At 36.8% G+C, this 17354-nt stretch overlaps 1 protein-coding gene across 1 annotated transcript in view; it reads right to left on the bottom strand.

The window, feature by feature from the left end:
- LOC127414760 (RIMS-binding protein 2-like) overlaps positions 1–17354 on the bottom strand; it is a 246122-nt gene that overhangs the window by 77112 nt on the left and 151656 nt on the right. The window contains exons 5-6 of the mRNA XM_051653018.1: positions 12893–12982; positions 2767–2889 (exon numbers count right to left, since the gene is read on the bottom strand). Coding sequence (XP_051508978.1) covers positions 2767–2889; positions 12893–12982 — 213 coding nt within the window. The remainder of the gene's footprint in view (positions 1–2766; positions 2890–12892; positions 12983–17354) is intronic.

The raw sequence follows: 17354 nt of genomic DNA, 5'->3' as shown, positions 1-17354 counted from the left end.
TAATGTTACTCAAGATAAAAGACAATGAGAACATGTTTGCATTTTTCATTTTAAAATGTATTTTGGAAATTACGAAAAGGGATAAGACTTTTTATTATCTAGCCAATATCTAAGTCACTAATAAGAGAATGTCTCTAGACATAATGTAGAGATGTACGATTTGTTCCTCTTCATAATTATTCATAAGGAGGTGTGGCTTTAACCTATGACAGGCATTTTTTCTGCCATCCTGAAGCACTGGCCAAAGTGCATTTGCATGGTGCAAAAGCAATAAGTTGCATGTGACCAACACCTCTGAAATGTTTGTTTGCAACATGTGTTTTTACAGAAGAATGTCGAAAATTGTTTGAAATACATTAATAGTTTGGCATTTATTTGTGCATTAATTAAGAAACTAAATTTTAAATTTGTGGATTGTAGAAAGCACTTTAAACACAGTGTATCAATTTCAGTAGCTACATGCAAACATGGCTAGATGGTACAAAGAATTATTATTAAAATACTTTTACATTTAGAGATACATGTATACAAATATAGACAACATACAGAACCTCCAAATGCTTCTTAAGATTGGATGTGGAGTCTTTATATACTGTATATAATTTTTGTTAGGCAAAGATTGGCTCAGACTGCTCTTTTAAAATTTAGGAGCATAATTAGTAAATTACACACTAGTTATTAGCTTTGCCTGATTGGGGATAAATGCAAGAATGTAATCATGTAATCCATAAAAATGTAACTGTAATCTGATTATGCACAATATACAATGTAATCCAATTACAAGTACTTGATTTTTGTCATCTGATTACATAATCCAGATTACTTGTAAACCGTTACTACCCAACACTAGCCACCACACACACACACCTTGATGACTGAACTCAGCATACATATAAGAAGGCTAATTAGGTGAATCTCACAAAACTGGACAAGAACATTTTCGGGTTATATATCACCCCAAAATCTAAAGAAAGAAATATGAAATAATATTCGGAGTGTCTATTTGCACCCCGGTGTAAATAGTATCTGCCACACAGTGTATTTATTTGCACCCCAAAAGTCTGGTGGAACCGCAGATATATATACGAAAAACTAAACAGTAGGTGTCACTGCAGTGGTATGGGGTGTAAAGTCGGTTGGTGAATGAGTAGTGTTGTCCTATAGTGACCGTGGTTCGAATCCACGTTTTCTCACACTCTTTTTCCCCATCTGATTTCCTGTTTTCACTCTTAATATTTCCTTTAAAACTACAAAATAAATAAATAAATAAAAAAAATAATGGATAAAAATTTATATAAATGTTGACTTTATCACAGTGATTTGGTCACAGTGAATCAGTTGTGTGAAAATTGCATCAATGTATTACTAATATTCTAGTAACCATGTTTTTTGGCAAAAACCCTAGTTTTAATGCAATAAACCATGGTGTTAGTACAGTAATATGGTGGTAATATAGTAACCATGGCTAATTTTGTGTTTACTGTAAATTTACAAAAAATACCATGGTGAAACCAAGTTACTGTAGTAAAACCAAGGTTATTTTTTTCTAAGGTAAGTTTAGGTTTAGGGGAAGAGGTTAATATAGTGTGTCTGTGGGACTCTAAATAATCTCAATAAGCACACTGCAGTGATGCCCATACTGTATTTTAGTATTTAAATTGGGTGCAAATAATATCTGCCACTATTTGCACTGTGGTGTAAATAGCATATACTATTATTTGCACAAGGGTGCAAATAGCATCTGCCAATAATATTTTGTGAAAAGAAAATGAAGCCTATTTTAAGGAGCACTGTGAAATTGTTTTCATGACTAAGCACATTTTCCCTCCTAATTCTTATTACAGTAACTCAAAATATCTCTGTCCCATTACTGTAATATGAAAAACATTTTTTACAGTACTGTGCAAAAGTTTTAGGCACTTGTGAAAAATGTTGCAATGTTTTCAAAAATAATGGCATAAATAGTTTTAATTTAACAATTAATGTCACACAAAGTCCAGAAAACATAAAAAAAGAAAAAGCTAAATCAATATTTGGTGTGACCACCTTTGCCTTCAAAGCCTCAATTCTCCTAAGTCCACCTGGACACAGTTTTTCTTGGTTGTTGGCAGATAGGATGTTCCAAGCCTCTTGGAGAATTCACCACAGTTCTTCTATCTGTTTAGGCTGTCTCAATTGCTGTCTCTTTATTTAATCCCAGACTGACTCAATGGTCAGTGGGGCCATGCCATTTGTTGCAGGGCTCCCTGTTCTACTCTATTCTTTTCTATTTGCAAAATTAATGTTTTGGAGTGTAAAATGTATATTTCTTATTGACACTATAGCCGAAGATATAAATAACCATCTTAAGACAAATGTTTTTTGTGAAACATCATATGTGCTTTTGCACAGTACTGTATATTATTTATTTTAATTATTTAAATTGTATTATTTAAATACAATTTATACATCACAGTATTTGTTGTACTGTCTTCAATTTATGCAAATTTAAATGTCAATTAACCATTAGAATCAATGTTGAGAATAATGGAAATTACTAAAAAACTCAAAAGTAAAGCTTGGATGCATTACAGTAATGAGAATTTAGGCAGAAAATTTACTTAAATAACATGAAAATGATGTCAAAATAAAATTCTTAATACTTAAAAATGGAAATAAAATGATGCTTTTTTTTTTAACCTTAGAACAACATGTTGATATTGTTGTTCCTGTAATGAACCCCCATTCCTAATCATCATCATACTGAAGAGTGTGGCAGGTTCTCACCTTCAGCACCTGTTCTAGGTTCTCCAGTTTGCCTTGGAGCTCAGTCCTCTCCAACAGAGCACAATCTCTCTCCACTGTCACTGTGTACAGAGCCTCCTGCAGCTGTTCATACTCACATTTCACCTGAGACAGAGTGAGAGAGAGAGAGAGAGAGAGAGAGAGAGAGAGGCAAAAAGAGAGATTAAACAATGTCCTTTGTTGGTAAAAGGTCATTCAATTCCTACCAATAAAAACTTAAGATTTCAGGGTCCAGTTGCACCAGCTGTGCGTAAGTTACAACTTAGCCTAATTGTGGCGCAAATGGGCACTAAGTCACAATTTACGCACTACTAAATATTTGAGCGTTGCACTATTAAACTTAGGTAGACCGTAACCCTACATATGAACTAAATATTTACAGCAGCCGCCGACCAGGAGTAAAGGTTGGAATGAAAAAGCAGACAGATATTTTATGACATCAATGAGCTCATGTTTTGCGTGACTGGCCTCAGTCCTTTCGACATACATTATGATGTTGAGATTTACACTTGTTTACATTTACGAGAGAGAAAAAACGTACTTTTAAGCAGCTCTTCAGTATGAAACCGATCTAAGTGCAGTTTTCAGGGTGCGTCACCCAGTGACAAGTTTCAACATTCAAAATATATATAGGATATTAAAATGAATAAATGTCTATTTTTCCAGTCTGTTGTATTAGTATTTATTTATCACCCCTTATTTATTTTAGATACAGTTTCTATATATTGTTATTTACATAGGGCAAATATACTAATTATCAGATCTACTTTTATTACCTATCGTATTTTAATGGGGATATAATTTATTACAGCTGACAGTTACGTGAGCAAACAAGGTTTGAACATCAGCCGTAACAAGATCAAATTGAAGTTCACGGCTTTTTAACACTTCTGTGTACAAATATGAAGGCTGTTTATTGGATCAATACAGGTAAACGTCATATTATGCTTACGACCTACTAGTTAAGTCTTGGCTTAAGAACAGGTGGTGCAACCAAATTAAGCACTGACTTAGTTACAAACTAACTAGTAGTTACAAAGCCCTTAGTGTGAACTTTACCTCCCAACTTAAGTGAGACCTTACAGCTGGTGCAACCCTACACAGCTCTTTAGAAAAAAATCCCACACCATTTTGGAGCCATGGCCTAGGGGCTGGTGTGCTTTCTTCAGCACATAGAGCTGTGGTGCTCCAACTTGAGTAATTTCCATACAAGTTATGTGTTTAAGTTTAATACTTAGGGTTAGGGGCTAAAATCCCTAAAAGCAAGTATGAGCAACAGTAATAGTGATGCTTGTCTTAACCAGCACCATTAATAAAGTGCCAAAAGGTAATAACAAAATCATGAAGTGTGATTATATGTTACATAATATAACATAATATTATAATATACATATAATTGTGTCTGTAGTGTATTGGTTTGTATGTATCCGCAGTGGTTGTCTTTGGGTCTGCAGTGGGGTAGAAGTGGATCATACATGAATGAGACCATCTGGACCCATGTGGCCACAAGGCAAATAGGTGAAATTGTTCAACATAGTCTACAACATCCAGCATGCTTTCACAAACAGCAGGGTCTGAGAGGGCAGTGCTGGATACTTATGTCCCAACCCGGTCGCCTCTGGGTGCACCAGCATGAACTATTTGACCTCAGATTCAATTATGCTGTTGAATGATTGTCTCCTTTAAAAACTAGCTCAATGATCTATGGCAATGTTTCCCACACAGGTAAGCAGGTTCCAGCAGGTATGCAAAAATAATTTAATTTTGCTTTGTTGAACCTATAAAACAAAAAGTTTGACTTTTAATAGGAATTAGGGCTGGGTAAAAACATAGATTTTGGGATTAATTACAATGTTAATTCAAACGATCAAAATTGATCTGTTAAATTGCGAGGTTAAGCATTGAGATCATTTCACTGCGTGTTGAGAGGTAAAGGTTGGGTTGACTCGGTCCATTTAATGTGTCCAAAGTCGAGATCCACACAATCCATATGTCATTGATAACGTCTCATTTAATATCCTGTTTGTTCTTTACAGTCAGTTGTTGACCGAAAACAACAAAAAATAAATATTTAATTCTAATAAAGAAGCTATATGACTCCACTCGTTAATATTCGCCTAACCACAATAAAATGCTGAAATGCCGATTTTCTTAAAGAGACAGTACCATTTTAACTCTTGTTCTACATATCAATGTAAATACTTGTAATCAGTACAAATTATGCATATAAAAATTATGCATTTTTAAACTAATTAATCACACAGTTTTCTGCGTGATTTTTTAGCGCGATTAATTATGGAACATGGTACATTAAAACAAACATTAAAACATAATCTATTTACATTTATACTTTGTCTCAAAGAATATGCAAGAAATTGGTTAGTCATCATTTATTTTATATATATATATACATATATATATATATATATATATTAAATTAGAAACATTTCTACAGGTATAAATCTTTGATAATGTATATGTTTACATGCCATAAAATCAGTGGAAAAGCTGTAATTAAAAGTTTGGCAAAATCTTCTGCCTTTTCAAGTGGACTTTTTTAATTATAGAATTAAATGGGCAAATTCAATTTATATCAAGCTTTATTGTCAAGATAAACTTAAGTGCACATTATCTATGCATTATAAGACACTACACAAACATATATAAAATAAACTGAATGTTGCAGTTTAAAATCTCAAAACTATTTTTTTCTCTGTCTGCCATTCAGTCTCTATCGGGCACACGGTGGGTCTCTCTCGCACAGTTTCATTATTTACACTAGTTTTCTGGCAATGCAAAGAGATACGGCAGCTTGCCCATTTCTCTCCCACACCTGGTTCAGGTGTGCGAGTGAAGCCTCCATTCTCTGTGTTTTAGCCACTCTGGAAGTGGAAAAAAATAATAATAGTGAAGTTTAAGGAAGTGGGAAAAAAACATATATATGCTTGATATGAAATATGAGACGTGACAATAATAATTTTTTTTAATTTTTTTTAAAGAATTGATTTTCTAAAAGTCCACAGGGCCAGAACACCCCATTACATTCTGCTGATGCATTGTGTGGTACATAGAACATATGCAGTCTTCAAACTATAGTGCTGAGCTTGGAAACCCTCTCAGGGCTTACAGCAATGTATTTAGAGGGAGAGAGAACAGAGGCGTTGACGTCAGTCATGAGAAAAAGCTGAACTGTCAGAAAGAGAGGCAGTGGGTACACACACTCCACACCTGTCCAATCTGACACTCATCTCTTGTCTGCAATCTGACCCTCACAGCTCACTGCTACAACAATCAGGGCTGAACAGGCTGTTCTGGAGGAAATATTTTTCACCTACTACACTTGTAGTGTTGATTCATATGACATTCAATCTGCATGTTGTTATACAGTAACAGTGGCGTTGGGGAAACAACATTCTTGTATAAAATTAAAGACAGCATGAAATTAAAACTGACCTTAGTTACTTTCTTAATCAGTGTCCCAGGTGAAAGTAGCCGTTCACACATGAAATATTACTGAGCTCTGTCTACACTATTTTTTGTCTGTTGTTTGTTGATCTATGTACATACAATATATGTTAAACAATGTCCTTGGACATTGCACCACATCTCGCTGTTTTTTTGCATCTTGTGCCATGACCGCTGTTTTTAAGAAGCCCCATTCATTCCGTTGTGCTCCATTACGTCATTTTGAAAGCAAGAGCACTCATCATTTTTCTTCATAATCTTTAATCAAAGTGTTATAACTTTCTCCACCTCTGAAATGACTATTATTTTCTGCTGACATAACCAAAGCAAAATGGGTGGAGGGGAAATAATATCAACAAATAATATTATAGTGTCCTTTTCACAATCCATCAAATCTTGATTAGGGATATTTTTTCAGCCTATTGGCGATATTTGATATTTATCTCGATAACTGATCCTTCGCTAAGCCCCGCCCTCCTTGGTTACCATTGCTTGCTCTGACAAGCTTTGCAGAACTTCCAAGAGGAATGAATGGAAAGTTTTTTTGGCAAAGTATTCTTAATATTATTATTAATATTGTTATGTGGGCTGGAATAAAGAGTGAAATTTTAAAGCATATTAATCTGACTTTTTTTTGTTTTTGTAAAAGAAATAGTTAAATTACAGGCAAACAATTATCACAGTCACTTGAAAAGAGAAAAGCATCATTTAGCGACTACGCACCTGTTATTATAAGTGAAAGTGAACAGAGCTACTTATAACGTCTTATAACGTCTCATAACACATCACTATAACAGCATGTCACCTGTTCATTCTGAAGCTTACACTGACTATGTTTATCTGTCTTTAATCACAGTCTTTTGCAGTTTAATAATCTCATATGACCATATCGCCATATTGATGTTATTTTGATTAATTGTGCAGCCCTGAAGGATCGTGAAATTAGTCTACCTATGCTCTTTATGAAACTTAATGGCCAAATAAAAAGCACATTAAAATCATCACGATTTTTACTATATTTTTCAATTTGATATCGTCAGCAAAATCATTGCGATTATATCATGAATATTCGATATATCGCCCAGCCCTAATCTCAATGGATAAAATCGCCCCACATTATTTAATGCTGAACATTCAGTTTCTCTTGGAATTTGGTCTTATTATGGATGTTGTCTTTGAGGCATGATGTACATGGCATTCCAAGGGAACATCATTCCTAATTCACAAAGGTAACTACAAGGAATAAACGTATTCTTCCATTTCAAAGTTTTTCAGTGAAGCAAACTAATTTACTTTTATTTACTACTACTTAAGTCAGATGCAAGGCCTCGACTGCATCTAGGAAACCACCACATAAAAGTAACCACAACCACAAATACAACTATTTCACCACACCATTCTAAGATGCATTTTTCACAATTCAACATTCTTAACCGTAATACCTTAAATGACCCTTCTCTCCTACAGTACTGCTGAGCCACTAACAGTCTGGATAGATACAAACTGTGTAGATGGGGCAGCTGCCATCTTGATGACTGCCATTCCGAGCTCTAGATTCATTGATGTCTCACTCTCAAACAGCTATTTGAGATGGGGGCAGCTGAACTCACAAAATAAGTGATGCATGAAGGACTTTTCTTTTCAAGCAACAGCGGGCTCACATGACTCGCCCAGAGACGCCAAACCATTACTTCTCTCACTTTTGCATCACAACATAAAAGAGTTTGTGCTACAGTCTCAGTGTCTTGAAAAACACGAGGGAGATTAAATGATCACAGAACTGTCATCTTTGGGTGAACTATCCCTTTAAAGATGAGCCTTTCATGAGTAGGCTACTGATTTGCATTATTAAGGTATAACTGTTCCTTCATTTGGCAACTATGCTGTCTTTTCCAAGCAATTCTTTCTCCCTTTCCTTCCTCTTTATTTATCTCTCAGTCTAATAGGTATTGCATTCATAAATGTCTAATGAGGGAGCGGAGTTCCTGTTCCCTGACGTGGTGTACCATTGAACAGCTCAGCGAGAAGAAACTGGAGTGCACTGCCAGGATGGGATGCCAAGATGTGCCTCCAATTATATACTGACACAGACATGACTAAAAGATTAACTTAAAGCAGGTTACAGGGCGCTTAGTGGAGACCACAGAAGTGCACATCAAATGCAGGCCAAAGTAGATGATCATAGATCACAGGTGCAGCATCAGAAGGCGTAAGCAATGGAGAACAGTGAGTACCCACTACTATCTGATTAAGACCATTTTATGGAATAGTTCACACATAATTGAAAATGTTCTCTCATTTACTCACCCTCATGCCATACCAGATGTGTATGACTTTCTTTTTTTCTGCAGAACACAAACAACGATTTTTAGAAGAATATTTGAGCTCTGTAGGTCCATACAATGCAAGTGAATGGGGTCCAAAACTTTGAAGCTCCAGAAAGCACATAAAGGCAGCATTAAAGTAATCCATAGGACTAAAGTGTTTTAATCCATTGCTGTGTCCGAAATCGCCCCCTATCCACTATATAGTGCACTGTGTTGGCCATTTTGTAGTAGCGTCTGAATTCTGAGTAAACTACACGTTCCCTACATTCGTTCACTCATTCTTACCCACAATGCACTCTGATTTTGAGAGTACATTGGACGTACAATCGCAGACGGTTTATTGCCCATAATACACCGCAGGGAGGACTGACAAGAGGACTGATATAGGAAATAGTGAATGAGTGAACACGATCCAATCGGCTTTGAGTGAGAACAGACCAAAATGGAACTCAATTTGCACTATAAATCTTGCCATCTGCATTCTCCTTGGCGAGCAAGCACTAGGAAGTGTAATCGAGCTTGAAATCATGATTGTGCCTAGAGACTGCAATGGAAAGATGAACAGTAAAAATGTGTCATATTTTGGTCTGTCCCCACCCAAAATCGATTGGATCGCCCGAGAAGACATGGATTGAACCACTGGAGTCAAATGGATTACTTCTATGCTACCTTTATGTGCTTTAAGGAGCTTCAAGATTTTGGTCATTATTTACTTGCATTTCATAAACCTACAGAGCAGAAATATTCTTTGAAAAATCATCGTTTTTGTTCTAAAGAATCTGGGATGGCATGAGGTCTCAAGATGCCTGCGTTTGTGGCACTATGTATTGCTTTTTTAGAGCAAGGACACGTTTGGTGTGAAGAGCCCATTACTGTTATTAATGGTCATACCTCACATTGTATAGCTTGTTGAGCAGAGGTGTTCTACTTGTCAAAGCAATTAGACTTAAGATTTTTGCTTGACGGACAATAAAATGGATGAAAATTCCCAATTCCACTTCTGTTGAAGGAGGGACTTGATCCATATCTAGTGTCCACAATATTATAGAGCAATCACCTATCAATGCCTTAACAACCATATAGCAACATGGTAAAAAAAAGTTTAGAAGACCTTAGGAAATGCAACACCTATGCAACAACCAAAAACACCCAAGTATCAAAATTTGCATATGCACCTTTACCTTGTGGCACAGATAGGAAAGCAAAAAGCTGTGCTCTCGGTAGAGCTCTGTGGATCTGTTCTCAGAAATCCGTTAAAAAGTCTTTGGTAAAGAGACTGTCAATGATGTGTTTGTACTCTAATTTATGTCTAAATGATGGAAGCTTGAACGATGGCAGCTAAGGCTCATCAGCGCCGAGACAAACCCAAACTTGTCACTGTTCGACCATGAACCCAATCATGTTTTTTTTTTTATACCATTCAGCTATTACGAGAATGTAATATCCGCCAGGTCCAGAGTGCAGCAGTTCCTCATATCTGCTCATCACATAAATCAGATGATCAAAGTTCCAAACACACACACACACACACACACACACACACACACACACACACACATACATAAACACACTCTGCTGTTACACATACACTAACATACACCACATTCAAAACTCTAGCATACCATGTCTTGTCTTGACATTGTCATAAACTGATCCTTCAGGAAATTGCGTTTCTATGACTCTACACATATACAAACACAAGAACCTCATCAACATTGTAAGTGATATCAACATGACCATCTTAAGCACCAATACACACACACACACACACACACACACACACACACACACACACACTCATATATAGACACATACAAAGGGTGGATAAACAACAGAATATTAAAATCAATGGAGGAGGGGAATGAAAGAGGTGGAAATCTACTGCACACTATGAGCTCCAGAAGTTCCCATAAAGGTTTGATGATGACAAGGTGTGCTATTTCATCATTTTCTTCATGAAACCATCGTTGAATCTATTTAGAATGCATGGGTTTCGTTAACCCAGAATATGGTACTTATACCATATGTAACATTGAATACTCTGGTCCTATAAAGCAAGCTCATTTGCCTTGGCCCACTATGCTAATAGACATGATCATTTATCAAAAGATAAACCTGTCTGGATGCAGAATATAAGATGGAGGATGAATTACCAGACCATATTACTTTTTTACATTTCTCAGGGGTTGTGCTAGTTATACCAGGTAATGTTTCTCTGTGCACCTGCATGGGATAAAAGCAGTTTCCGAAAGGCAGTCCCACCATAAGCTCTAACAGCTGGGTTACAGGAGTGTTTGTTAAAATCTTTGGTAATTTTGAGGTTATGCTTTTGTGGTTTTTAGCATATATATTCTGTCTGTCTGTGTCTTGCAACCATTGCTTATCTCAGACAATTAAAAGTATTCATGGCATATGCTGTCATTATTTGACGCATTATACACCGATCAGCCACAACATTAAAATCACCTACTAATATTGTGTAGGTCCCCCTCGTGCAGCCAAAACAGCGCCAACCTGCATCTCAATAGCATTCTGAGATGATATTCTTCTCACCACAATTGTACAGAGCGGTTATCTGAGTTACCGTAGACTTTGTCAGTTCGAACCAGTCTGGCCATTCTCTGTTGACCTCTCTCATCAACAAGACATTTCCGTCTACAGAACTGCAGCTCACTGGATGTTTTTTGTTTTTGGCACCATTCTGAGTAAATTCTAGAGTCTGTTGTGCATGAAAATCCCAGGAGATCAGCAGTTACAGAAATACTCAAACCAGCCCGTCTGGCACCAACAATCATTCCACGCTCCAAATCACTGAGATCACATTTTTCCCCCATTCTGATGGTTGATGTGAACATTAACTGAAGCTCCTGACCCGTATCTGCTTGATTTTATGCACTATTTCTGTAATTGCTGATCTCCTGGGATTTTCACGCGCAACAGTCTCTAGAATTTACTCAGAATGGTGCCAAAAACAAAAAACATCCAGTGAGCGGCAGTTCTGCAGATGGAAATGCCTTGTTGATGAGAGAGGTCAACAGAGAATGACCAGACTCGTTTGAACTGACAAAGTCTATGGTAACTCAGATAACCGCTCTGTACAATTGTGGTGAGAATAATAGCATCTCAGAATGCTATTCTGAGATGTAGGTTGGCACTGTTTTGGTGGTACGAGGGGGACCTACACAATATTAGGCAGGTGGTTTTAATGTTGTGGCTGACAAATTAGTGGCCTTGTGTTGCTTTGAAATGTTACACATCAAAGTACTAATTGCCTGACCTCTTTTACAGCTGACATGTACTGCTAATTGGGACTTAAACTAACATTATTCAACTTAATGATGTATTTACAGTGCTTGCAGGACACTATTGCTATAAATTCCACATTCTGGTTAAGTTTTATTCTAAAACCCTATCCACAAGTATTAAAGGAATAGTTCACCCAAAAATGATAATTCTCTCATCATTTACTCACTCTTATGCCGTCTCAAACTCGTAAGCCTTTTTTTCTTCTTCGGAACACAAACGAAGATGTTTTAATGGAGATATGATGTAATGTATCCATACAATGCAAGTCAATCGTGTCCAAAAAAGACATAAAGTCAGCATAAATGTTAATTAATACGGCTCATGTGGTTTAATCCATGTATTGTGAAGCTATCCGATCGGTTTTGGGTGAGAACAAACAAAAAGGTACCTTCTTTTTCACTATAAATCTTGCCATCTGCAGTCTCCTAGGTGCGATCATGATTTAAAGCTTGATAACCCTTCCTCGCACCTGATGCATGCGCAGAGCTGCGTTCATTAAGCGATTTCATGGGATCTTTGCAGCTAATCTTCTCCTGCTTTGAAAGCACTAGTATATCCTTCAGGAAATAAAATATCCAGTTGTACTTGTGATTGAGTTACACCAAAGTTAAACCTTTTTCATTTTTTATTTCTCCTTAAGCATAACCACAGATCAGCAGGACATTTACATCACTGTGCACTCTCATGCACTGTGCATTGATACACCCTTGCGGAGATGAACTCATCCATCTCTTGAGTGAGTGGGTGGTCACTGCTGTGCTCCAGAGGGGCAGAGGGACTCATTGGATTGAGTTAGAGGATGCAGAAATGTTTGGCGGACGGCCCAAGGCCTCCAGCTTTATGAGGAACAATCCTGCTCCTCCACTGGAGTGGCAAAAACACCATTAGTGCTCTTCACCAGGGAACAAACGATAGCGAGAACAGATTACAATGCCATTGTGTGTGTATGAGTGAGTGTGCTTCAAGGGTTTGTATTCAAGCGGTAAGCTAAAATGAGACAGACTGCTTACCTGCTCATACTTTACTGCCTTCTGGGTATCGCTGAACAACTGGAGATTCAGATGTGCTTTCTGCTGCAGAACATGCTGAAGCTCACTCTCCTGTGAACACACACACACACACAACCATGGATTGAGATTAGATTGGGTGATTTATTACTTTGAAAGTGACTATATTTATGTATATACCAGGGTCACAAATTAACCAGGGCCACCATTCGACTGAAAGTGCAGAAACTGCCCCACATATTTTAAATAAATGCCCCTGTAGAGTGTTCCTCTGTTATCTAGTTTGTTTTCTAACATTTTACATATATCATTTTCTATTTTAGGCCTATCTGCTTATTGGTTTAGAATATATGAATTCTAGTTTACTGTTATGATATCTTGAATTATTTACAGCTATGCCTTCATAAAAAATTTAAAAAAGCCCCTTAAAATCAATTCCAGGGGGTTAATATTGCCCCTTAATGGGCCAGGGTAGCTTAGTGGTAAAATATGCTGGCTACCACCCCTGGAGTTCGCTAGTTCGAATCCCAGGGCGTGCTGAGTGACTCCAGCCAGGTCTCTAAGCAACCAAATTGGCCCGGTTGCTAGGGAGGGTAGAGTCACATGGGGTAACCTCCTTGTGGTCGCTATAACGTGGTTTGTTCTCAGTGGGGCGCGTGGTGAATTGAGCGTGGTTGCCGCGGTGGATGGCGTGAAGCCTCCACACGCGCTATGTCTCCGTGGCAACGCGCTCAACAAGCCATGTGATAAGATGCGCGGGTTGACTGTCTCAGACGCGGAGGCAACTGGGATTCGTCCTCCGCCACCCGGACTGAGGCGAATCACTATGCGACCACGAGGACTTAGAGCGCATTGGGAATTGGGCATTCCAAATTGAGAGAAAAAGGGGAAAAATCCCCTTAAAAATATTGCCCCTTAATAACAAAAGTTAATATTAGGGTTCATGATAGCTTCTATAAGTTCTGCCCAAACTTCCAGTTTAAATAAGAAATATGTCAAAAAATGAAAGAAAACTGTGCTCGTCCAGCGATTTCATGGGATCTTTAATGCTAATATTTTCCTGCTTTGAGAGTACTGGTATTTCCTTCAGAAAAATAAAAAAATCCAGTTTTATTTTCTAATACCTTGTCCTTTTAGTTTATTTCCCCCTTCTTTTTCTACATTTCTTTATATACTTAACCTTACCAATTAGGTGTGCACGTGCACTGATCGATTCAGGGCCGATCTTTTTGCAGCACCCAGGGAATCACACATACACTGTTCCTCTAATGAATGAGCGCTTGCTCAGCCCTTGATGCATGGCAGTGTGACGTCTGGAGGGTAAATTGTTGGCAATTCTAAGTATTCACGAATTTAAACTTTCAGACATGCTGTAATTCAGATGAATATCCAGGTTTATTTTTAAAAATGTGTAAGAATTACACGTGTATTAAAATTAAGTTGCCCATTTTCTAGAGTCATTACGGTAGTAATTCTGACTCGCTGCACTGTGAGCACGTAGAGGATAAAGAGACTGCAAACAGGTTTAAAAACTAATTAAACAACAAATAAACATGCATATACAAATCTGAGTATACATGATGTAACGTGAGTTGTGACAATCAGACATTGTGTTGTATGGCGTCCCTTTAGTGTCAAAATTATGACTTTGCATCACGCACTCGTCTCACTGAACATGACGTCTGCGTCTCTTTAACGCTACGTCTGCATCCGAAAACAAACTGTTGCACTGTTCCTGGAATAGAAAGTAATGCAATACCACCACCTTGTGGGCTACTGGCAAAATGCCACCAAGCACACGAGTGAAAATGTAAAACATTGTATTGTTTGCAAAAATGCCCTTATTAAAAGTACTGAATGTTGTTAAATGTTCAGTGTTAAAATGTCGCCATACACATAAAGGGACATAACATAAGTGTTAAAATGTTGTTTGTAGTAAAAAAAAAAAAAAAAGAAACCCAATGTTTAATAAAACATGGGGTTACAAATTAAAATACAAATTCTTAAAACAAATGACACCTTGTTGACAAATTTGAAAGAGCTATAAGTGTGTACTTCACTGTTAGATTGTTTCATAAGATGTGTATTAAATGGTTACATTTTACATATTACATACATATTGGTAACTATAATAACTCTAGTTCTTGTAAAATCAGACTGAATTAATGAAGTGTGTTGCTGAACTGACTCAGATATTGTACAAACTTAGTTAATGTGTTAGTACGAACCTACACCTAAAGTCTGTAAAATAGTTCATGTACATTTTAAGAATTTTTTCAGCCCACTAAAATATCTATTACTTTCATTTCTTAACAGTGCTATTGGTGGCTAAAGTGTTAATATAACATTAGATCATGACAGGGATAAAAACAGAAAGTCAAGAAAGTCAATCAAGGCTTATGTTTTAAGATGAAAACATTTATTATTATTATTGGTCTTTTCATAGGTGTAAATAAAGTCCCATTTACACCCTTGTTTCAAAATTGTAAAAAAAAAAAATCAATGTCAGAGGCCAATTATGTAGGACATTTATACCCTGAAGAGATGGTGAAGCATTTGGACTTGAAGGGAACTGTTTTGTTGATTTATCTTGTCTTTGAAATACTTCAGTGGGCTGATCAAAATATGAACATGCTAGAATCTGCCAGAAACATTTTACAGACCTTATTTTTTGGGAGTTTGTAAAGCAGCAGCCTTGTCTGTTTATACTGTTTACTCATTTGTAAGTTTCTTTGGATAAAATGCATGTTAATCTAAACAAAGTTATATGCATCAAACCAAATGACTGTCAATTTAAGTATCTTTTTATTCTAATAATATATTATGCAATGCAAATTAATAAGTATATTTCATATAAATGATAATAATTTTATTGATTTTCTATCTTTGATCACATTTATGTTTTGCTATTATGGATGTATTTATATGTTATATTTGGTAGAGTTTTTAAATTTAAGCATCTCTTTTCTCACTCTAGTTATGCATTATACTGACAATATAACAATTTAATCTTGCCATGTAGTAGATAAACAAAAGAGTGTGATGCAAAAAACTTAGATTTCTAAGTTCATTGAAAAAGTTGGCCAAGAAAAACACATAACATATAGGGGATAACAGGAACAATAGTTAAGAGCTTAAAAAATGGCAGACGCAGACGTCACGTTCATTAAGATGAGTGAGTGAAGGGAAGTAATTAGGGCAGACGCTGACATGCTTCACTGAGCCGTGTTACATACCGTGTTGCATTATGTGTTAGCGAAATTGAACACAAATCACTCCACTGCAATACCTGAATGATCTGACGTCTGCCTAGATGCTTCACTGAGACACGTGGTTTACTTGACATCTGTGTCACGTCTATGTCTCGTCTGCATCTTGAATTTAATGGAGTAAATGGTAGAACCTTTAAAAATGTTGAGTGACACATTCAGTGAAACGAGTGCGTGATGCAAAGTCATATTTTAGAGCCTAAAGGGACGCCATAGTGTTGAGCGATCATGAGCACTTTCAGCTTCACTCCCTTCAATATGCTCACTTGTGGTGTCAATCAAACATGCACACTCTCCAGGTGCTCTCAATATCTCATCAGTCACTCATCTCAGCGCTATTCTGTGAGGATCCCAATTTAAATCAGATTAATGTTGTTCACATTACCACTATTCACAGCAACTACATTTTAACCATAACGGCACCACGTCTTCATGCATTTGCTTAATAATTAGTGATTTGTGTTACAGCAAAATGCCAAAGAGAGTAAACAAATCATAGATGTTAATGATTTCTCACTGGAGCAGTTTTAGAGATGGTAATGGATATATTTTTCTTATTTTTGAACGTATCTCTGCTGTGTGCGATGCTCTCGTGGTTTTTACAATGACTATGTCACAATGACCTTTTGATATTGACAACAGAACTATTCATAACTGTTTCAAAACAAATAAATGTTAGCAATTCACAATTAATGCAATTTTTATGTAATTTTGGTAACTTTATAAAAAGGTTCTATTCGTTAACATTAGTTAATGCATTAGGCATCATGAACAAATAATGAACAATATATTTTTACAGCCTTTATTAATTGTAATCAGGGATGGATTAACCCCCGGGCCAATTGGGCCGAAGCCCAGGAGGCTCTAACCCCGAAGGTCCCCAAGCTCTAAATCATTTATCTATTTATTTATTTTGAGATCATTATTATAATCCACGCAAATGTCAGCCTTATGCGAAATACCACGCAGAAAGCGTGCTGGACGACAGCAGCGTGAGCACAGGCACTGGAGTGCGCGCTCACGGGATCTGCGTCTCACAGGTGCAGCACGTTTATTTGAAGAACTACAAAGAACAGCCTTGATTCACAAAACAAACTTCCAAACACAAAGATAAGGTGCAGTTTACCCTGGCTGTGTACAAAGCTGATGGTTTAAATTCATATAAGTGACAGAATTCGTACAACAGTATAGAGGAC

This window comes from Myxocyprinus asiaticus, chromosome 24 (assembly GCF_019703515.2).
Source record: "Myxocyprinus asiaticus isolate MX2 ecotype Aquarium Trade chromosome 24, UBuf_Myxa_2, whole genome shotgun sequence".
NCBI classification, from domain to species: Eukaryota; Metazoa; Chordata; class Actinopteri; order Cypriniformes; family Catostomidae; genus Myxocyprinus; species Myxocyprinus asiaticus.
This window is presented reverse-complemented; position numbering and strand designations above follow the sequence as displayed.